This window comes from Ranitomeya variabilis, chromosome 5, assembly GCF_051348905.1.
Source record: "Ranitomeya variabilis isolate aRanVar5 chromosome 5, aRanVar5.hap1, whole genome shotgun sequence".
NCBI classification, from domain to species: Eukaryota; Metazoa; Chordata; class Amphibia; order Anura; family Dendrobatidae; genus Ranitomeya; species Ranitomeya variabilis.
Window position 1 is genome coordinate 331,175,898 of NC_135236.1, and position 23,986 is coordinate 331,199,883.

The 23,986-nt window shown below is 40.9% G+C and overlaps 1 protein-coding gene across 4 annotated transcripts in view; it reads right to left on the minus strand.

Moving 5' to 3' along the window:
* PHTF2 (putative homeodomain transcription factor 2) overlaps positions 1-23,986 on the minus strand; it is a 152,321-nt gene that overhangs the window by 15,974 nt on the left and 112,361 nt on the right. For 3 of the 4 annotated variants that reach the window (XM_077264706.1, XM_077264707.1, XM_077264705.1), the window contains 8 exons: positions 22,124-22,340; positions 19,303-19,461; positions 14,435-14,650; positions 7,734-7,862; positions 5,077-5,349; positions 3,731-3,862; positions 2,387-2,473; positions 693-848 (listed from right to left, as the gene is read on the minus strand). In XM_077264706.1, coding sequence (XP_077120821.1) covers positions 693-848; positions 2,387-2,473; positions 3,731-3,862; positions 5,077-5,349; positions 7,734-7,862; positions 14,435-14,650; positions 19,303-19,461; positions 22,124-22,340 — 1,369 coding nt within the window. Of the gene's footprint in view, positions 1-692; positions 849-2,386; positions 2,474-3,730; positions 3,863-5,076; positions 5,350-7,733; positions 7,863-14,434; positions 14,651-19,296; positions 19,462-22,123; positions 22,341-23,986 lie in introns of those variants that run through there. The other variant, XM_077264708.1, reaches the window with a different exon arrangement.

Below are 23,986 nucleotides of genomic sequence, written 5' to 3' on the forward strand. Positions count from 1 at the left end.
CAATATGATAATCAATAATCATAAATAGTCAGAGAATTTCATTCATTAAGAAAAATGTCAGACAGACTACTTTTAGGAATTGAGGTGTAACATGTAATTGCCAAAGTAACAGGTCACAAATAATAATTCACTTAGAAACGGATGGAAACCACCGATTTCCATGAGATACTTCAAATCATTTGTAATATGTAAAAATCCTTCATATATGACATAATTAGTTTAAAATAGCTTCATATAGAAAAAAAAGTTGGATCTTTAGAGAAAATGCTTACATTTATGGCCATTTTAAACCAGGTCTGATTGGTCACTCCCTGTAGGATCATTAAATGAATGTTTCCCTGTACAAAATGCTACTCTGCGAGTGTAATATGATTTTTTTTGTAAAAAAAAAATAAAATAATAATCTTATTGCTATATAGATATTAAAAAAACAGACAAATTACAGAGAAAAGAAAATAGAGGTTGTAACATGCAGGTATATTGTTCATTTCTAGAAAGTAGCACTCAATGCCCGTCAGGGCCAAATAAACAACTTTTACCATAGAACTGTGTTCACTCTTGGTATATCCAAACTAGTAAAGCCCGCCATGAGAAAGAATAGAAAGAGCAGGAAGAGATATTCGGATGATCTAGGGTTTCGTGTACAAATATCAGCAAACACGACTACATTGGGCAGAAGATGTCTCGCCTACCTGTTCGGTCAATAGTATTGAGGTATTGCTATATTTTTTGCTGGTTTCTGATCCAAGTGTAACAAATCTCAATAAAAAGAGAGTTAATGAAATGCACCAAATTACGAGTTCCCAGTTGTAGTGACACTCCAGAAACGTTTCGTGAATATGAAGAAGCTAGAACAAAAAAGGGGAGGGGACAGAGAGAAAACCGATGATAAAAGGTTAATTGTGTAATTTTAGCTTTTTGTTAATAAATAAAAGACTGATGGAGGAGGATGGTCTTCACATGTTCATACAACGCATACTAAGGCTAAGTTTGCAATGGCGGCATGGTCCCAGTTGGATCCATAACACCAGTCTTTTGCGCAGCAGGAGGGAAGTCGTCCCTGTATTACCAAGGTGTGCCGACTGCTTGTTAAGGGACGTCTGGATTATCACTGGTTACGGTACTCACAGAATAGAAAGTGCATCTACTGTACCAGATCTCCTCACTAGATGGCAGTCCGATTCTTCCGTATGTCATCTTCAGATTTCAGGCCACCAAAAGCCTAATTGTAGACCATCAACACAGTACAAATCACTGTATAAGATCTGTACGGACCACAAGGCCACATACACAAGTTGCCGGAATGCCACATAGGACTCATGATTAGCCACAGTAGTAAATGAAGCAGATCAGAAATGTGTAAGCTGAATAGAAGTGATGATTATTGCAGAATCCTTTAGTAACTTTGTGCTGTGTGTGACTTGGAGCCAAGGACTGCGGACTTCCAGCGGAATAATGTAGGGCCGACAAGGTTATATCGTACAGTATGTAAAGAGAAGCTTGACCCAACCATAGGTCACAGCCAAGCATTCCACACTAAACCTTCAAGGTTGTCTACTACCAGGACAACCCCTTCTCGATTTGAATGTTTACCCCTGTTAAAACGAAAACACTTCTACTCATCACCCGTGCTGGCTCCATTCCAGCAAAGTCGTCACTCGGGTTCCCGGGGCTCACGTAAACTGCAGCTCTCAGTTCCTTTTGGCTACTTATACGTCTGAAGATGCGGACAGTAACACTAGCGCCAACAACCTCACGCGAGCCCCCGGAAACATGAGTGCTGACACGGGCGGAGAGTAGAAGTGATTTTATTTTATCGGGTGCAAACATTCCGATCGAGAAGGGGTTGTCCTCTTCAGTCTTTATCACTATAGATTACGCTGGCCTTGTAATTATTCATGCAAAATTATTCTGTATATATAATGGTTTCATGCCATGTTATCTGCCAGTCTGTGGAATCGCTGGGGAAACAATTACTTGTCACCAATTTGGAGTCTTGCCGTTCTATATAATCCCACTATGTTAGAAAGGTGAGCCGATGATGAGCTGATAAGTGTCCTTACTACATGGAGGAACCTGGCAGTGACGGCTCCCTTCTCCTGCAGCTCCACCACAAGCGGAAACTACGCATTACACAATTCTCATTTACATGAATGAACTGCCCTTTGCAAGATGTTCTTTGTTCAGTCATATTAAAAAGAGTTCAGAAAAAGAAACTCCATCTGTGTTTTTTTTTCCCCAAAAATCATGTTTGATACCTAACTACAGGATGGATGATGAATATCTGAGTGCAGGGCTCAATCTGAAGAATAGGGGTCCTTGAGCGTGCACCGTGCTACTCCATTCAACGTTAATAGGGCTGATGGAAAGCAAACATTTTCTTTACCTGTGCACAGCAAATGAACACCACCGATATGGTGAGTAAGAAAGCTGATGATACTATTACATCCACTGAGCGCTGAGGGCCTCTCCGCTGTAAGGGGAAAATACACAAACATTCTCCATGTTAGCATGTAGATCTCGGGTATATTACACAACCCTTAGCCCCATAGTAATAAATCACCGTACACTGTTACACCATCTTACAGCCTAACCTAGAAATGACACTAATTAATATGTACGGTCAAACACTCAGTGTTGGGAAGAAAACAGGTTTGGATTGGCTGATCAAATTTCTATTGTAAATGGGGCCCAAGTGTCCTAAAGCTTCCCTCTAAATAATACAAATGTCTGCCACTTTAATCTGAGACCCGAGTCAAAGAATAAGCACCATAAAATATATGATCCTAAGCAAGTGCAATGGCGAGACCAAATGTCCCCATTGTGGAAATGACCAAGTGGGTGAGAAAAAAAACAAATTAATTTCTAGTCAAATGTAATCTGATTAGACAGTGCTTCATCATGCTTTACATCAATTCAGAAATAACGGCAAACACTTCTTGAGAAATTTTAGGCCACTTTTTGCTGAATAACTGATTTTTAGAGAATGTCCCACAATGTTGTTTTACCCTGTTGGACAAGTGGAAAAAGTGCTTTTTATGTGTAGATACTGCTGAAAATTAATACTAACTGGTCTGACATTCCTTTGAAGAGGACCTATCAAGTTCTCAAAAATATTGACTTAAAGGGGTATTCCCATCTCCAAGATCCTATCCCAATATGTAGTAGGTGTAATAATAGTATTAATAGCAAATACCTCCAATTTGAAATGTTGCATAGTTCTTCTGATTCACTATGTTGCTTACCTCATGGGCAGGGCATTGCAGCAGCTTTGGTATCCATGGTTACCACCACTCAAAATGAGTGAGTTAGCCGTTTGTGGTCATAACCATGGATACCTAAGGTCCTGCAATGCCTGCACATGGGGTAAGCAATTTAGCGAATCTTAAAAACTATACTACATTTCTAATTGGAGGTATTTGCAAATATTAATAAACCTGCTACATATTGGGATAGGATCTTGGAGATGAACATATCTCTAAGTACTGTACCTTGTAATAATCCTCAAGAGTCCCTGATTCTGCCGCTTTTTTTTCTACCATCTAGAACTGCATCACTTTATTGCTAAGATTTTCACATTTGTTGGTTTTGAAGCTCAATATGTGAAAACTCTACTTGAAGTCCAACTGGGCGTTTTTTTCAGAGTCAGTCTCAGCAGCATCGGAGACTGCTCTTTGTTTTTACGGGTGGGTGTGAGTCTCATAAATGTTATCAGTGCATTTTCACCTACCTTTAAGTATGAACGAAGCGAGAGCCACATTTTTATATTTTGGACCTTCTTTAGACGGAAATGTGGAACTTCTGATTTTCTAGCTCTTCTGGCACTAGTCAAATGACCAAATAATTTTGCAAACAGTAATCTCTACAATGAAACCATTAAAATCATTTGTGAATCAAAAGACATTTCTTTAATTGGAAAGTCATGAAAAGGAAGTACAGTAAATCACAGAAAATAATTGTGCACCAATGCTCCTACATACTGAAGTCACCCTCTACCCTCTTTCATACAAGTTCAACATATTTATTCTTGTTCTTTGCTGAGTGAAAATATCGCTGAAATGTCACATCAAGCCTATTATGCACAGACTTAATAATGGAAAATAAAAATCCTATTTTAGATGATAAATTACTTTCATTACTGATACAGGTAATGGGATTAAATATTTTCAGTGCAGAAGAGTACCGTGACACTGTTAGGGTATGTGTCCACGTTCAGGATTGCATCAGGATTTGGTCAGGATTTTTCATCAGTATGTGTAAGCCAAAACCAGGAGTGGAACAATTAGAGGAAAAGTATAATAGAAACATATGCCCCACTTTTGCATTTATCACCCACTCCTGGTTTTGGCTACAAATACTGATGAAAAATCCTGACCAAATCCTGATGCAATCCTGAACGTGGACACATACCCTTAGGTGTCAGAACATCTCCGATATCAATAAAAAGTATGAAAACATCAGTTTATGGTGATTGTGTACTTGTACAGTCAAGACTTTGCAATGCTTATACTACATATCGTGTGGAACCAATCACCAAGAGCGATAGAATTCTGCACAATGTCTTCGCTCTTAGAGATTACATAAATGATATCAATCCAGCTGATTTTGCCCAGAATTAGTGAAAGTCTCATTTATGTGTATAAATAACATGTGTGGTCAATACAAAGGACTGGTACATTACTTATTCCTTCTAAAGACCTTACAAAAGACTACGACTAGAAGAAAGGCGATTTTGCAGCTAAACAGGAAAGGGTTCTTTACAGTTAGAGCAGTCAGAATACCCGACCACAAAAAGTAATAATGGCAGACACTAAACAGCTTTTAAAAAGGGCTGGAAGATTTCCACTGTACAAATAACATTGTGGGTTATAGATAAACTTAGAGAACATATAACTGGTGTAGAAAGGTGGAACTTGATGGACCCAAGTCTTTTTTCAACCTATGTAACTCATATGTACCATGAGCCGATATGGATGTGTATTGTACAGATCCATAATACGCTTTCCCCTCTATCCCAACGTTGAATTTTCATTCTATCAATGAAGCCTTCCATTACCATCTATGATATAAACGTACCTGTTTGTATGTCCTCTCTGCTACACATAACAAGAAAAAGAAAATCCAGACTAAGGAAACCCGAACCACAAAACTAATAACCACCATGGAAATGACCATGACATCAGAGCTGGACCCAAAAGCAATGTTGTAAATTTCAGAGGCAGAAAGTGTTGCCAGCTGCTCCAAGTCTCTGGATTCAGAAAGCCGAAAGGCAAATGGAGTCAATCCGAGAATAAGAGAAATAAAGTTTCCAAACATCTGATATCCAATCCCGGGTGTGTAGTTGTTCACCTGCAAACAGGTACAGAGGTTTTATTTCATTGTACAGACACACACATAAAACACTGAAGCACTTACACATAACCATAACATGCTACCTATCATGGCCAATAAATAAAACAATATAAAAACTTGGTTCTAAACTTATTGTAGGTTTACCCAGGGTGTACAAGCTATGCATTTAAATCAGGGTTGTGGGGGTTGATGGTGGGGCAAGTAGCGTGGATGCTGTGAGATGGCAAAAAGCCACTGTCTCAAATCAATCATTTAGATACAGGACTACAGCAATGACCGGTAACTTTGCCCCAGATAAAGGGGAACCTAAGGGTACGTCTTAGGTATGTACGAATGTATGTACGTATGTATGTATGTATATACGTACGTACATACCGGTCATGGCCAAAAGTGATGGTACCCTTGAATCCAGAAAATGTTGTTTGGCTTTTGTTATATTTGTCAGTGGCACCATTTGGGGGCACATATAACACTTTAAGTAACTTTTATTAACACTTTATTGCGAGACATAGAAAATAAAGGAAAAAAACAAGTCGGCTTTTATTGATGTTTTAAAGTCAGAACAATTACTGAAAACCAAGATTTATATTTTTATATCTAACTATTTATTATTACCACTTGAACATAAGATTCTTCAATCACATAGCCAATACACTGGACTACTTGCAGTGCAGTGCATTATCTCAGCCCGTCATAGCTATTCCTATTAACTCTCCTCAAAATTGTTGCAGCTGCTGATGGGGTGACAGATGAAGCACACTTCTTTTGTCAAACTCCTTACATGCCATGGTTACCATCGACTGTCAATTAAAACATTAACTAGGCCTCTGAAAGTTACAGTCAGTGATCATTTCTACCTCCGGTGTCATTGCATGTAGCAGGGAGTGAGCATGGATAGGACAGGGTCACACGAGCGATAATTCTCTCATGCAAGAGAATTGGGCCGATTATGGTCAAATTATGGCAGAGTTTTTAGTGTGATCCATCTTCTCCATTCTCTGTGTCCGCAGTAATCAGACTGCACTCAGATGTCATTCGATGAGTCTGATGTTACACACAGAGATGGACAGACACCTGGATGTTCAGGTCCGGCTGAACAGTTACAAAAAGGTCGAATTCAGGTACCAGAACAGCACCCGGACCCCATTCACTTGATTGGGGGGCCCGAACATCCAGTGTTTCCCACAGTGTCATGTGCTATTCCCACTTGCCCTGTAGTGGTGGCAAGTGGGGTTCGTCACCTTTGTATTGTCAGGTGACATCAATCCCACAAGTTAGTAAGGGAGAGGCGACTATAAGACACCTATCCATTACAAATCCTATAGTTGTATGGTAAATAAAGACACAGCAAGAATAAAGTCTTTTATTTGAAATAAAACAAAAAACATACTTTTCCATTTTTATTCAAAAATAAAACAGTTCTACTCACCCAACACCTAATTCCACTGAATCCCTTGTCTCCTGTAATAAAAAAAAATTAACAACAATATTCATCACCTGTCCATCGTTGTGTCCCACGCCGTAATCCATGTCTGGGGGTTAAACAGTTTTAAACCTGGACGGTGCCAAGAAGCGACCGTCCAGGCTGAGAACCACTGGTGAATGAGCTGCTGCGAGCGCAGTGTGACTAGCGTTGACATAATCAGGGGTACTGCTGGACACTGAGGCTGAGCTCCCAGCCAGCAAATGAACTACTGTGACCTCCTGCACTGTAAAGGTCTCATGGTGCATAGGCGAGTTCATAGGGAGAATTTCACTGTGTGAATTTAAACCAATGACAGGAGGTAAACTTTATACCTTCAATCAGTTGCGGACTCACACGGTGATTTGGCAGCGTCGGAACTGCGGCTGTCTGACTGGCGGTGATGATTTTACTGCTGATCAGAAGCATTGTTTGCCACGCTGTCATGCACATGACAGCACGACAAACACCCGGTGTTCGGGCTGCCGAAACAGAACAGTAACACGGTCTTCCTAGTGAAATTCATGTTCGGCGTCTGCGCTTAAACAGTAGTTGTTCAGTGCGGACACCAAACTTTACTTTTCAGGTTCGCCCATCTCCACACACACACACACACACACACACACACACACACCTATCTGACTTAACAATAAAATATTGTGCAATTATAACATCTTACAAGCAGTGTAAAGCAAACTATTTAGAAAGTTACCCAACATGTTCATGTAAATTGGGAAACTATACTATCGAATGAGGTTTACAATACTCCACTATTATAGTTACTGAATTGATTTATTTTTGGAGCCCTATTTATTGACATACCTTCACTTTAAAAACTGGTATACTGGGAAATAATTAGCAAAAAGATCATAATTTGTAGCTAACCGTAATCTAGGTACATATGATATGCATTACTCACCCGGTTCATGATCATTCCACTTATCTCCAACACAGACATATCTGCTTTCTTGCAGTCATTGCCCTCCCACACTATAGCACTGACTTTTTCAAGGCCAGGATTGGAGCTGTGCAGCCAAGGCAAATGGCTCTATGAAAAGAAAAATATGTTAGGATACATTACATGATCACTTTATAAAGAAAAGGTTTCCAGCATAAGAATTGGCTACTTCTCTAGGAATCATACACAGCATGGTTCATCTGATTAATATACAAGAGCTTATGTATAAAACCTGCTATGTGTCTAGACATTATAGGTGCAATTCATATTTTCCAATTTATTGAAGTCACTTTTCTAATTTTTGCTGGATTCACTGACAGTTGTTGTGCAAAATTCTTCCAAAAGAAGGAAGGGGCTCATGAATTTGGTGCAAAATCAAAAGGGTCTCTCTTTATAAACTAGATTTTGTGACTTAAAGTACAATGGCATGTAAAATTTCAGACACCCCTGGTCAAAAATACTGTTATAGTGAACAGTTAAGCAAGCTGAAGATGAAATCATGATATATATATATATATATATATATATATATATATATATATATATATATATATATATATATTTATTATATATAATATATACACACACACAATGTATATACACGTGTATAAGCTGAGTTTTTCGCCACATTTTTTTGTGCCGAAAACGCCCCCCTCAGCTTATACACGAGTTATTGTCCCAGAAGTCGACGGGAGATAGGGAGCGGTGGGTCACAGGAGGCAGGAGCCAGCAGCTGTGGCTGTAACTGTGCTCGCCGCTAAAAAGAAATGGATATTCATTTCTCTTATAGTAGCGGCACAGTTGCAGCCGCGGCTTCCAGCAGCTGTAAAAAAAACAAAACAAAAAAACCTACTTACCTTCCCTGCGATCCCTCGCAGCATTCTGTTCCAGCTTCCAGTGGACAGAGGTGAATATGGCCTGGGACAACTCAAAGTCTCATGGTTTCATGTACCACCTTTATGCTGATGACACTCAGATCTACCTTTCTGGCCCAAACGTCACCGCTCTGCTGTCCAGAATCCCGGAGTGTCTATCAGCTATATCTTCCTTCTTTTCCTCTCGCTTCCTCAAACTCAATGTGAACAAATCTGAACTCATCATCTTTCCTCCATCCCATAGATCTTCCTCACCTAACCTATCTATCGCAATTAACAACATCACGCTTTCCCCCGTACCGGAAGTCCGCTGCCTCGGAGTAACCTTTGACTCTGCCCTGTCCTTCAAACCGCACATCCAAGCTCTGTCCACCTCCTGTCGCCTCCAGCTCAAAAATATCTCCAGAATCCGTCCTTCCCTCAACCGTCAATCTACTAAAATGCTTGTGCATGCCCTCATCATCTCCTGCCTTGACTACTGCAACATCCCTTTCTGTGGCCTCCCTGGTAAGACCCTTGCACCTCTCCAGTCCATCCTTAACCCATTACTTGCCAAATTAAAATTTTTACAAGTGCGGATTTTTCAGAAAAGGGCGTCCCAATATTCATTTAAAAATGACAATGACATGATTTCCTATTTTGAAAACATTAATTTTACAAACACAACACAAAAAATTGGACCTAATTATAAAAATTAGAAAATCGTAGCTGCTAGAAGCTAAAGATTAGGCGCCCCCAAAAAAGGACATTGGTAGATAATGGGTTAACTCTGCTGCCCGACTAATTCATCTCTCTCCTCGCTACTGCTCCGCTTCCACTCTGTGCAAATCTCTTCACTGGCTCCCATTCCCTCAGCGTATCCAGTTCAAATTACTAATACTGACTTACAAAGCCATCCATAACCTGTCTCCTCCATATGTCTCTGAACTAATCTCCCGATATCTTCCCTCACGTAATCTCCGGTCCTCCCAAGACCTCCTTCTCTACTCCACACTTATTCGCTCCTCATCCAACCGCCTCCAAGACTTCTCCTGAATATCCCCCATCCTCTGGAACTCTTTGCCCCAACACGTCCGACTATCAACCACATTCGGATCCTTCAGACGGAACCTGGAAAACCCATCTCTTCAGGAAAGCCTACAGCCTGCACTGACCCCGCTGCCTCCTCATCACTACCGGAGATACTGCCCCACCAACACCGGAGCTCCTGCAACCCTCAACCTATTGTCTCCTTCCCCATAATCCTGTAGAATGTAAGCCCGCAAGGGCAGGGTCATCACCCCTCTGTATCAGTCTGTCATTGTTCGTTTGCTTACTGTAAGTGATAACCGTAACTTGTATGTAACCCATTCTCATATACAGCACCATGGAATCAATGGTGCTATATAAATAAATAATAATATTCATTACTTTAATGAGCAGGGTCAAGTGATCGCTTGGCTGCAGGAGCTGCTGGAAGCTGGAAAAGGACGCTGCTTTTTTTTATGCTTTTCTCATGGGAGGCCATGCATTTAAGGATAGGGATGAGGACCCATGCATACCAAGACAGGGATAAGGAGCCATGCATACAGGGACAGGGATCCATGCATACAAGGACAGGGACGGAAAGCCATGCATATCAGGTTAGGGATGAGGAGATAATGCATACCCGGCTTTTACTAAAGTCAATAAGTTTTCAAAGTTTTTCTTGGCCAAATTAGGTGCCTAGGCTTATACACGAGTATACACGGTGTATGTAATATATATATTTTATTTTTTCATCTTTTACATTTTAAAAAGAAAAATGGGCCAATGAAAAGTTTGGGCGCCCTACCTGGTTAGTATCTAGTAACAACCCCTTTTGCAAGTATCACAGCTTTTTGCAACCAGACAAGGGACTGTCAATTCTTGTTTGAGGGATTTGTATCCATTCTACCTTGGAAAATTCTTCCAGTTCTGTGAGATTCCTGGGTCATCTTGCATGCACAGCTTTTTTTAGGTCTAACCACAGATTTTCAATAATGTTCAGATCAGGGGACTGTGAGGGCCATTTTAAAACCTTCAGCTTGTGCCTTTTAAAGTAGTCTATTATGGATTTTGATGTGTGTTTAGGACCATTATACATTTCTAGAAGCCATCCTCTTTTCAACTTCAGCTTTTTTACAGATTGTATTATGTTTGTGTCAAGAATTTGTTGAAATTGCATTGAATCTATTCTACCTCTACCCATGAAATGTTCCCCGTACCATTGGCTGGAACACAACCACAAAGCATGATTGATCCACACCCCTGCTTAATGGTTGGAGAGATGTTCTTTTCCTGAAATTTCTCCACACATACCTTTGATCATTGTGGCAAAGAATTCTATTTTAACCTCATCAGTCCACAGAACTTGTTTCCAAAATGCATCAAGCTTGTTTAGATGTTCTTTTGCATACTTTTGACACTGAATTTTATGGTGAGGACGCCTGAAAAGGTTTCCTTCTGATGAATCTTTCATGAAGGTCACATTTGTGCAGGTATCTCTGACCAGTAGACCAATATAGCACAACTCCAGAGTCTGTTAAACGTATCTGAAGGTCTTTTGCAGTCAAGCGGGTGTTCCGATTTGCCTCTCCAGTAGTGATAAGCGAAGGTGCTCAGATAACGTCTTATCCAAGCATCTGGCAGTGCTTGCAGATTATGTTCGAGTCTCTGTAGCTGCATGATTTGCGTCAGTTAGACAGCCTCATCACATGTGAGGATTGTGCAACAAACAGGCAATCCCCACATGTGTTAAGGCTGTGTAATGGCTGTAAATCATGCAGCCGCAGAGACTCAAACATAATATACGAGCACTCCCAGATGCTCGGATAACACCCGAGTGTGCTCAGATAAGACCGTACCTGAGTATGTTCACTCATCACTACTCTCTAGCAATCCTACGAGCAGCTCTCACTGAAATTTGCTTGGTCTTTCAGACCTTATCTTGAACTCCACTGTCCCTGTTAGCTGCCATTTCTTAATTACATTTCTAACTGAGGAAAGTGCAACTTGAAAACGCTTTGCTATCTTCCTATAGCCTTCTCCTGCTTTAAGAGCCTCCACCATTTTCATTTTCAGAGTGCTAGGCAGCTGCTTAGAAGAACCCATGGCTGCTGCTTTTTGGCACAAGGATAGAAGAAGTTGAATTTTTATAAAGCTGGGAAATTTGCATCACCTGACCTTTCCTAACGATGATAGTGAACAAGCCATAATTGGCTAATTAATGTTTGAAAGGTTGGTCAAAGTTATCTGAGCACACAAATTTCCAAGGGTGTCCAAACTTTTGCATCAGCCCATTTTCCATTTTATAATTTTTAAAATGTAAAAATGACTTCTTTTTCCCTAAAATACAAAATAAATGTTTCATCTTAAAATGATCTCTAAAAGGGCTAAAGTTAATCAGCTTGCTTAACCCCTTCATGACCCCAGCTTTTTTCGGTTTTGTGTTTTCATTTTTCGCTCCCCTCCTTCCCAGAGCCATTACTTTTTTATTGTTCCGTCAATATGGCCATGTGAGGGCTTATTTTTTGCGGGACAAGTTGTACTTTTGAACGACATCATTGGTTTTAGTATGTCGTGTACTAGAAAACGAGAAAAAAATTCAAGTGTGGTGAAATTGCAAAAAAAAATGCAATCCCACACTTGTTTTTTGTTTTGCTTTTTCGCTAGGTTCACTAAATGCCAAAACGGACCTGCCATTATGATTCTTCAGGTCATTATGAGTTCATAGACACCAAACATATCTAGGTTATTTTTTATCTAAGTGGTGAAAAAAAAATTCCAAACTTTGCTAAAAAAAAAAATAAATAAATAAAATAAATTGCGCAATTTTCCGATACCCGTAGCGTCGCAATTTTTCGTGATCTCGGGTCGGCTTAGGGCTTATTATTTGTCTGCCGAGCTGACGTTTTTAATGATACCATTTTAGTGCAGATACGTTCTTTTGATTACCTGTTATTGCATTTTAATGGTATGTCGCGGTGACCAAAAAAACGTAATTCTGGAGTTTCAAATTTTTTTCTCACTACACCGTTTAGCAATCACGTTAATCTATTTTTTTTTTATTGATAGATCGGGCGATTCTGAACGTGGCGATAGCAAATATGTGCATATTTGATTTTTTTTATTGTTTTATTTTGAACGGGGCAAAAGGGGGGTGATTTAAACTTTTATATTTTTTTCATATTTTTTTAACACTTTTTTTTTGTTACGTTTGCCATGCTTCAATAGCCTCCATGGGAGGCTAGAAGCTGGCATAGCCTGATCGGCTCTGCTACATAGGAGTGATGCTCAGATTGCTCCTATGTAGTAGAATTGCTGCATTGCTATGAGCGCCGACCACAGGGTGGAGTACACAGCAATCCGGCGTCAACAACCATAGAGGTCTTCAATAGACCTCTGGTTGTCATGCCGATACATGTCATGCCGTTGCGTTGGGCCGGAACCGCTAGCTAAATGCCGCTGTCAGCGTTTGACAGCGGCATTTAACTAGTTAATTGCGGCGGGTGGATCATGATTCCACCCTCCGCTATTGCTGGCACATGTCAGCTGTACAAAACACATTAGTGGATGCGATAGTGTATTTGTATAGAAGTTTTTGTGCCTTGATGGCATTAAAAAAAACTTGCAAAACTTTTAAAAAGTCACAAAAACTTGTTAAATTAAACTCCTCCAGAGACCTTACGCCAGGGGAAAACTGAAGTGAGATGCCACCCCAAAATTTGACATTTGGTGAGAGTTTCATTTTATGAATCTGTTTAAAACATCTGGATTAGCAAAGTTGTTGTGGAAGAGTTTAAAAAAAAAAAAAAAAAATAATGAAAAAAACTTAAAAAGGGATGTAAGACGTATAGAACAGGCATAAATACTAAAAGCACTAAAGAAGCATATTACTCCAGAAAAGAGCAGAAACAGTGACGAATCATTAAGATTGGTGAAGCGTAAGCTTTGGCTATACCAGTCTTGACAGAGCACATGGGGCCGAATTCAATAAGAGGTGCACGCTACTTAATGATATAGGTGCCTCTTATAAGTAGCATGTGCTACTGCAGTAGCATTTCCAGGGGGAGATAACACATGCAGATTTGATTAATTAAATGAGGGCATAGCCACATCCCAGCTCCTCCCAGTTCCGTTTACTTTAGCGGAGCAGATTTAAAACGGTGTGAAAAGTCACAGAATTATTGCACAGCTCTGTGTTGATCAAACATTTTGTGACATTTCAATGCTTTTACTCCACTTTTATTTCAAATTAAAAGAATAAAATGACACAACTAAAACACGCTCAAAGTTTTTATCCTCTTAATATATTGCAGTCATCATATTATATAACACTGTGTGTTTACAATTGCTCATTTTGCCTTTCTACCCAGCTAATTCTTCTTTTACTCTGCTCTATGTAGAAACAGGAAGTTTCTTGTCTCTGCAGAACATATTCCTCTATACAACACCTGTACCATCTGTCCCTTCCCATAACATTGACTTTTGCAGTGACTCATATAGGGAAAACTGACCTCCTGTTTCAACATAGAGCCAAGAAGGATTTATATAGTCGGTTTTTAAGCACGTGATGTCATAGACCTAATGAAAAAGAGGACAATTAACTGAGTAGAAAGGCTAAATGAGCAATTGTAAGTAAAGAGTACTATATAATATGATGACTGCAATATATTCAGTGGATAAAAACTCTGATGGGAGTGCTTCTTTAATTGATTTAATAAAATCTGAATTAGCATTTTTTTTTAGCCCTGTAGACAACCCATTGTACTTTGAAAACAGGTGTACCTGGTGAAAAGGGTCATCTCTGAATTCCCTCTTTACACACAAGTTTCCATGATTGTCCGCATCGGTCTCACTGCTGCAGGAAGAGCGACACTCGGCGCAGTGCAGCAAGTCTTCCCATAGAACATCCTCCGTTTCAGATTCGGGCCGGGTGCTTTCAGAGTCTTGCCGAGAACTTGAGCAGCGTGAGCTACAACTGGTTCCTGATTTCTGAATGTCCTAAAAGAATATTTTCGTTATCCAACATTTGTGGAGTCCATCAGCACAGATATTTCAACTTCTTATTACTCAACATGCAAGGAAGGTAAATGGCTAATAATTTTCAGGAACCTGCTAAGGAATTTCTCTCTTTAGATCACCATTACTCATAACCCTGCACTCAAGTTGGTACGGATTTAGTTTTTCTATATTTAATTCTTAACAGAACCCAGTCAAGGTGAGACCACAGGATATTTAAAAAAATGCATAACATGGAATAGGCTTTCACCTTAAACTGCATACAGTAGACTGTCTCGGACTTGAGGCTGGGGTAATAAATAGCATTTGTGGTGTGTGTAGCTTGTGTCTAAGGTGCGTCTGATGAGAGGTCACTCCCTAAATATTGCAGTGGCTTTCTACTGCATCACTAGAATGAACTGTTAATGGCAGAACCTCGGGCAACAAAAGAAACAAAATACTTTCCATTTAATAGTTAAATGGGCTCTCCTAGCAGATGATATTGATGACCTGTCCACGGGATAGGTCATCAATATTAGATGGGTGCGGGTCCCATACCTGGCACCCAACTCAACTACTAGCAGCTCAAAAGAATAAGAGCTGATCTGCAATACCCCACAGTGCAATCCAGTCCATTAAATGCTTACATCTAGTCACTAGTGATGAGCGAATGTGCTCGGATAAGGTGCTATCCAAGCATGCGGATGCTAACGGTGTGACATCGGCGTGCTCGAATAGTAATGTTATTTGACAGTTGCAGTTGTTAAGAATAAAAACAAGACAAAACACAACAATGCATCAGTTGCAACATATTATTGAAAATATAATTGGAAAATAAAGGCTTTATGTCATCAAATGTTGGAAAGGCATGATGAGATGATACAAAAAAGTATAAAAACCATCAAGGATTATTATCATTAAAACATGTAGATTGTGCACCTATACATTAAACAAGAAGTAATAAAATAGGAATTAAAGACACACCTCGGTAAATTTATATATTAACAGCCAATTACATATTGGATTGAATATTAAATTACTTTTCTTCAGCAATTAAAAGCTACAGGATGCAAACACTATGCCATACCTCTCCGGTGACTGAAAGTCATGAACCTGAGTAAATAAAACAAAGGAGATATCTAACCGGACTGACCGACATCGAAAAAAGGTACGCTCCTTCAATTACACTTTAAAAACGTAATGGGAAAACCACAGGGAACTTGATTTCATTGTAATTCGATTTCAATCGTATGCATTAAAAGCTTGGGACTGGCACTGCGTCCAATACCAAAAATATTCTAAATTCAATGATAAATGCAAGAGGTTAGGGTGGGTAGAACTTTGAGATAGCCTACAATGTCCCGTCAAGGATCTTTCTCTGAATCACAACAAGACCAAAAGGAAGAGGATAAATATAGTGCCTAAAAATTATTCTCCTTCTAGCTGATAATTCTAATGAACCTTACAATGAGCATTTCAAAAGGCACTCTTCAGGGGTCAGTGCTAGCCAGGAATAAGAGCAGTGGCATCCATGTGAGGCATATATAAGACTATGTTCGTAGCAGAATATCAGTCTGTAGGAAGTACAGGGATTGGATAGAAGAAGACTGGAAGAATGACTGTCCAGAGAAGAAAAGGCGAGTGCTACCATGGGTCCTGTGTGTTGCCAACAGTAAAGCATCCTGAGACCATTCATGTGTGGGGCTGCTTTTCATCCATGGAGTGGGCACACTCACAATTTTACCTAAGAACACTGACATGAATAAAGAATGGGATCTAAACCTCCCCAAACAGCAACTTCTTCCAACGATCCAGTACAATTGATGATGAACAGTACTATTTCCAGCATGATGGACTACCATGAAACAAGGCAAAAGTGATAATTAAGTGGATCGGTGAACAAAACATTGAAATTTGAGTCCAAGGCCAGGAAACTCCCCAGATCTCAATCCTATTAAGAACTTGTGGTCACTCCTCAAAATGTGAGTGGACAAAGGAAGACACAGAAATTGTGATAAACTCCAAGCACTGATTAGGCTACTTTCACACTTCCGTCTTATGGCATACGTCGCAATGCGTCATTTTGGAGAAAAAACGCATCCTGCAAAGTTGCCCGCAGGATGCGTTTTGTCCTCCATAGACTTACATTAGCAACGCATTGCCACACGTCGCATCCGTCGTGCGACGGATGCGTCGTGTTTTGGCAGACAGTCGGCACAAAAAAATGTTCCACGTAACTTTTTTTGTGCGTCGCGTCCGCCATTTTTGACCGCGCATGCGCTGCCGAAACTCTATCCCCTCCTCCCCGGACTGCAGAATGGGCAGCGGATGCGTTGTAAAACTGCACCCGCTGCCCACGTCTTGCAGTTATTTCACAGCGTCCATCGGCCCGACACATTGCGACGGCCCCGTACCGACGGAAGTGTGAAAGTAGCCTTGGCAAGAATGTGTTGCCCTCAGTCGGGATTTGGCCCAGAAGCTGATATCCAGCTGTCAGGGTGAAAGGGCAAAAGTCTGGAAAATTGAGGATCAACACTGTAAATATTGGAGTCTTTGCATAAAATTGATGAATTTGTCAGCAAAAGTGTTACAAGATAAGAAATGCTTAGAATTGTACTTCAGTAACCATGGAAACATCTGATGAAAACATACTGAAGCAGCAAAATTTTAGAAAACCAAAATAGGCCATGACATCTCAAAACTTCAGATACCGCTGACTGCAGAAGAGTGCCCTAAAAATGTGTACTAGGCTCATTTGATTATTCTCTAGAAGTAGAATAAAGTAAATAAATAAATTATATATATACACATATACACACACACACACACACATATATACATATACATACATATATACACACACACACAACGTATTTTTCGGACTATAAGACGCACCCAGGTTTTAGAGGTGGAAAAAAAACATTTGAAGCAAAAAGAAAAAAAAGTGGTAAAATTTAATAACCTACTATTATATGTGGTGTTATTATATATAATAGTACATTATTATGTTGGAAGCTACGGGTAGAAGATGGTGCTGCGGGAGAGGTGTGGTGTCTGTAAGGTACTATATGAAGACGCTAGAGGGTGAGTATAAGAATAGGGGCACAGGGCTTATATTTAAAGCACCACTCCAGCACTGAAAAATAACACTGGAGTGCTGCTCCATTGGGAGAACTATAACTCCCAGCATGTCCTGCAGATCCTATGACATGCTGGGAGTTATAGTTCACCACAGGAGTGGCAGAGTGCTTTATTGTGTGTTATAAAGACGAACCTTTTAATTGTGCTAACCAGCCACGCTGTGGTGAGGTAAAGAGCTGGAGCATCCCATGACTGCACACAGAGCCCTCCCTCTTGTTGCCTCTCCAGGGGTCATAAGAGGAAGCCAGCAGATTCTAGTGGGGAGTCTGAAGGACCTGTGATGACATCAGAAGAGGGAGGGCTCTGTGCATCATGCGATGCTCCAGTCCGCCCTCTTCATGACTTCATACAGGTCCTTATGCACTCAGCATCCAGCACAGCCAGGCAGGTATGCAGCGATCTCTCCTCTGGCCCCTGCTGCTGCCGCCTCCTCCCCTGGACACACAGATCTCCCCAGCTGCTGCAGGAATCCGGCGCTGGGGAAACCATGTGTGTTTCAGTGAAGGAGTATTCATTTGCTGCTCCCGCTCACTGCTCAGCTGACAGGTGGGCAGGGAAGCAGCTAATGAATATTCACTGCACTTTAATCATGGGGACCAGTAGTTTCCACTCTGGATTTTGGGCAGCGGGGACATTTTTCTGCCTCCTGCAAGTGGGATCCCAGTGCGATCCCACTCGCTGCTACCCCCCTCCCCGTTACATCCCTACCATAAGACACACCCACACTTTCCTCCCAAATTTGGATAAAAAAAAGTGCGTCTTATGGTCGGAAAAATGCGGTATATATATATATATATATATATATATATATATATATATATATATATATATATATATATATATATATATTTATTTTACACACACATAAATACATCCTCTGCTCTATGCTTGTGCTGTGCACTATGGAAGAATCCTCTACTAGGCCGTCTCTAAATTATTTGCCCTCCATGCAAGAAGGACCCAACACGTTTCAAGTCATTAAAGCCCAACGATATAGTCTTGTAATCTTTCTTTTCCTTTTTTTTCACAAGGAAGGTTCACAATAAACTTGCTATTTGCCGTTAAAATTTTTCAGAACCATTTTAATTTGGCCAACTTTTTAATGAATACCAATAAAACTGATGACAAAAAGTGGCCGTTTCTGAGATATCTAACTTGGTGAGATACTATTCTGTGAAAAATGTCAACAAAGTAAGAACATTTACAGCATCGTAAAGTTCTACTCGACCCGAACCTTCAGAGCACAAGCTCTATTATTGTGTAGTACCATATTGATGTACAGTACATTGGAGATTTGTGAGACGTAGCTGGAAAACTCTCGGACATAATCCCACTGTGAACATCCATTACACGCCTCACAAGATCTCCGCAATATAGAGATAATACAAAAATCTTCAAGTCATTGGGACTGTACAAACCAGAACGAAAAGTGTAATGCAGTGAAGGTGAAATGAGCTCTGCACACGCTGTAGAATTGTAGCACAGAGGAAGGAAGATGGCGATTGGTATTATACCTCAGTTGTATAATGCTTTTTGTAATGATGAGACTTTCGATTCCTAAGCATGCTGTCACCGTGAGGGTGGTCCATACTACGGCGTGTTGAATATCCTGTGCTTGGGTCATCTTCACTGGAGACTTCATCTGAGATGTTAGCAGGTGACCTCGGCATATCCTGGATATCGATAAGTGTATGCGATTACATGAAAAGCATTAAATAACACAAGTACAGGATTTTTAAATATCATACAATTTTTGGTTTTATTATTTGTAGGTCAATCTCCCGAAACGGCAACATAGAGAGAACATGGAAGTACTTTACAGTCAGAGTTTATAAATAATTTATTGTAACATTTCAAAAAGGACACCTAATGAGTCAGAATGGAGTGTATGTGCCATCAGAATACCAAACAGAGATATTACAGAAAATGCTAGGAAAATACACTAGGACATAAGTAGGAAATAAGGCAAAAGTGTATGTTTTGATTGGCAAGACAAGATCATCCACATGCCTTTGTTTTGCTGAAATATGTAGCACATGGAGACCATAAGCTTCCTGTTAATATACAGGTCAGCAAAAAAAAAAAAAAAAAAAATTCTATTACTTAGAGGGGTTTCCAATTTTCTTGAATAGGAGCGCACCACTCATTTGTCTCCTGGAGGGCGGTGCATTCGTCTTGTTCGGCAGGTAGGACAAGTAGTATTGGCAGGCTGTGCCCTCTCTGAATAAAGCAAGCACACGCAGATTTGCCTCTGCAGAATCAGACGGGCACAGTGGAACTGGATCTGAAGCTGCTGGGATCGGTAGGATCTGAAGCTGCTGGGATCGGTAGGATCTGAAGCTGCTGGGATCGGTAGGATCTGAAGCTGCTGGGATCGGTAGGATCTGAAGCTGCTGGGATCGGTAGGATCTGAAGCTGCTGGGATCGGTAGGATCTGAAGCTGCTGGGATCGGTAGGATCTGAAGCTGCTGGGATCGGTAGGATCTGAAGCTGCTGGGATCGGTAGGATCTGAAGCTGCTGGGATCGGTAGGATCTGAAGCTGCTGGGATCGGTAGGATCTGAAGCTGCTGGGATCGGTAGGATCTGAAGCTGCTGGGATCGGTAGGATCTGAAGCTGCTGGGATCGGTAGGATCTGAAGCTGCTGGGATCGGTAGGATCTGAAGCTGCTGGGATCGGTAGGATCTGAAGCTGCTGGGATCGGTAGGATCTGAAGCTGCTGGGATCGGTAGGATCTGAAGCTGCTGGGATCGGTAGGATCTGAAGCTGCTGGGATCGGTAGGATCTGAAGCTGCTGGGATCGGTAGGATCTGAAGCTGCTGGGATCGGTAGGATCTGAAGCTGCTGGGATCGGTAGGATCTGAAGCTGCTGGGATCGGTAGGATCTGAAGCTGCTGGGATCGGTAGGATCTGAAGCTGCTGGGATCGGTAGGATCTGAAGCTGCTGGGATCGGTAGGATCTGAAGCTGCTGGGATCGGTAGGATCTGAAGCTGCTGGGATCGGTAGGATCTGAAGCTGCTGGGATCGGTAGGATCTGAAGCTGCTCGGATCGGTAGGATCTGAAGCTGCTCGGATCGGTAGGATCTGAAGCTGCTCGGATCGGTAGGATCTGAAGCTGCTCGGATCGGTAGGATCTGAAGCTGCTCGGATCGGTAGGATCTGAAGCTGCTCGGATCGGTAGGATCTGAAGCTGCTCGGATCGGTAGGATCTGAAGCTGCTTGGATCGGTAGGATCTGAAGCTGCTCGGATCGGTAGGATCTGAAGCTGCTGGGATCGGTAGGATCTGAAGCTGATCGGATCGGTAGGATCTGAAGCTGCTCAGATCAGTAGGATCTGAAGCTGCTCAGATCAGTAGGATCTGAAGCTGCTCGGATCAGTAGGATCTGAAGCTGCTCGGATCAGTAGGATCTGAAGCTGATCGGATCAGTAGGATCTGAAGCTGATCGGATCAGTAGGATCTGAAGCTGCTCAGATCAGTAGGATCTGAAGCTGCTCGGATCAGTAGGATCTGAAGCTGCTCGGATCAACAGGATCTGAAGCTGCTCGGATCAACAGGATCTGAAGCTGCTCGGATCAACAGGATCTGAAGCTGCTCGGATCAGTAGGATCTGAAGCTGCTCGGATCAACAGGATCTGAAGCTGCTTGGATCAGTAGGATCTGAAGCTGCTCGGATCAACAGGATCTGAAGCTGCTTGGATCAGTAGGATCTGAAGCTGCTCGGATCAGTAGGATCTGAAGCTGCTCGGATCAGTAGGATCTGAAGCTGCTCGGATCAGTAGGATCTGAAGCTGCTCGGATCAGTAGGGTCTGAAGCTGCTCGGATCAGTAGGATCTGAAGCTGCTGAGATCAGTAGGATCTGAAGCTGATCGGATCAGTAGGATCTGAAGCTGCTCAGATCAGTAGGATCTGAAGGTGTTCGGATCAGTAGGATCTGAAGCTGCTCGGATCAGTAGGATCTGAAGCTGCTCGGATCAGTAGGATCTGAAGCTGCTCGGATCAGTAGGATCTGAAGCTGCTCAGATCAGTAGTTAACAGTGTGCTCCACACATCCAACCAGCTTCAGAGCAGCACTTACAATCTCTATTGAATAGATCTTGTAAGCAATGCGCATTTTAGACTGCCACTGTTGGACTGTATTGGTGACTGGTAATCTAGGCAATGAACAGTGAGCAATAGAATAAAAATGTCTTCCATTCTGGAAAACAGAGAGGATTGTTAATAACAAGTAAACTGCAAAGTTTACCAGCACTATGCGATTTTACCTATTTAAGATGTGGAGACTAACTCGTTAAAGCAGAATATACCAAATAAAAAGTAGGTTTTGGAAATTACCATTTTGATTTTATTGTACATTGCCTTGGTTTGCGTCTGATGTGTCCTGCTTGTCGCTGCTGCCCATGTTGTCTCTTCGGAGTGGATCGTTTCACTTTGGGGCTCATGCACTTGTACCCCATCCTCGCTGCTTTTACCTGTTAATCTCCCTTCTAATGACACGTAACCATTGTCAGTTTCTGTTGATTTGTCGATGGAATTTTTGGCTTTTTTTGAACTGAGGCAAAAAAGTTGAAAAAGTTATTCAAGAAATTATGGATTTTCCAAACATTTCCATGAAGAAAAGACAAGTAAAGTGATTGCAAATTAAATCAGTAACGTGGCTTCAAAAAGGTCAGGACAGGAGATGAATAATAGTTTTGGTAAATAAAAAGAAAGAAAAAGGAAATTATAGCTGCAATTAAAACAAAAATGACAAAAATGACATGTGACCATCACAGCACAGTGAAAGAACCAGGATTATACATAATAGACAAGTTGTGTAAAATGTTAACTGAACTGACACTACGGATTACGGGGCCACAATTTAGCAGTCTGGTCATTTCCAGCAAATTTTAATCGGGATTATAGAAGGAGTTTATGCCATAATAATCACGCTGTGCAGTGATAGTTCTGGGTCATAAAACCAAGGGAGTACTTTACAGCAGGCCTTTCATTATGGTGATAGTCACAGTCCAACGGCTAACCACCAACAACTAAAACAAGACAAATGGCAACACACATCTTGCTCATAAAAAATTCTGATAAAGTTCAAATACTAACAAATCTGCAAAAATATTTTACAACAATACAAAAAGTAAAAGAAAAAAAAAATAGATCTATGTATTCTATACGTTTTATTCTGAAACTTTACCCCTTCCAATTTGACCCCAAAGTCGTGATAAAAGATTTGAGAACCCAGCAAGTAAGAGAGAGATGGAAGAGAACATAACTGCAAGAACAGACAGAACATTATCTGATTTCTGGACCCAAAATCGTATTTATTTTGAAAAGGAAAAAAAAAAAAAAAAGAACAAAAGAGTAAGAGGCTGTCCAAACCCATGGAATTATTGTTACAGGCAGTTGCCAATGGCCTAAATAACAAAAGGGATAATACTTTACCAATTACCTGCTGTGCTGCTGTGCTGATGTTTCCGTCGTCCCCCACCAGTCTTTGCTCACCTGGTTCAAGCAATGACATATTGAAATTGTATGTGGCCTGCAAATAATAGGCCACAGCAGTCACCTTATTGGTGCCAACACTTCACTGCACAGCCAGCGATTGGCTGCAGTGGTAAAATAAGTTCTCACAACATACTGCTGAAGCAGGGTGAACAGAGACCAACTGGGGACCAAGTAACTGTCAACATGGGAGCAGCAGTAAAATAGAAGGCGACAATTACTCATTTGCATTTTTGACCGTTGTGTGCCATTTGTACAAAATCTCCTTTGAAGAGGACCTGTTAACTTGCCATAAATATATATATTTTTTTTAACCTGGTGTAAACGCCTATAGGTCAATTTACACTGCAATATTATCATGAACGAGCATTCCTAGGAACGCTTATTTATGATAATCTTGCAGGTCAAATGACAAACTGCTAAAAGTCCCAATCAACGCTTGTTCATCAATAAAAAGATCTTTTAAATAGCACAAAAAGATAATCGTTCTTGGCAGCACATCATCGTGCTGCCAGTACAATGGCAGTCTATGCCGCTCAGTGCACCTCGTTAAGTGTGGTCAGCCTGCGTGAACAAGCAATTAATTAAACGCTGAACGGTAATTACATACTGATTGGCGGTAGTTTAATGCTGAAAAATCAGATTAAAAAAACACTATGTTCTCCTAAAACTGGCATTATTTTTTTTCTTTTTGTGCATCTT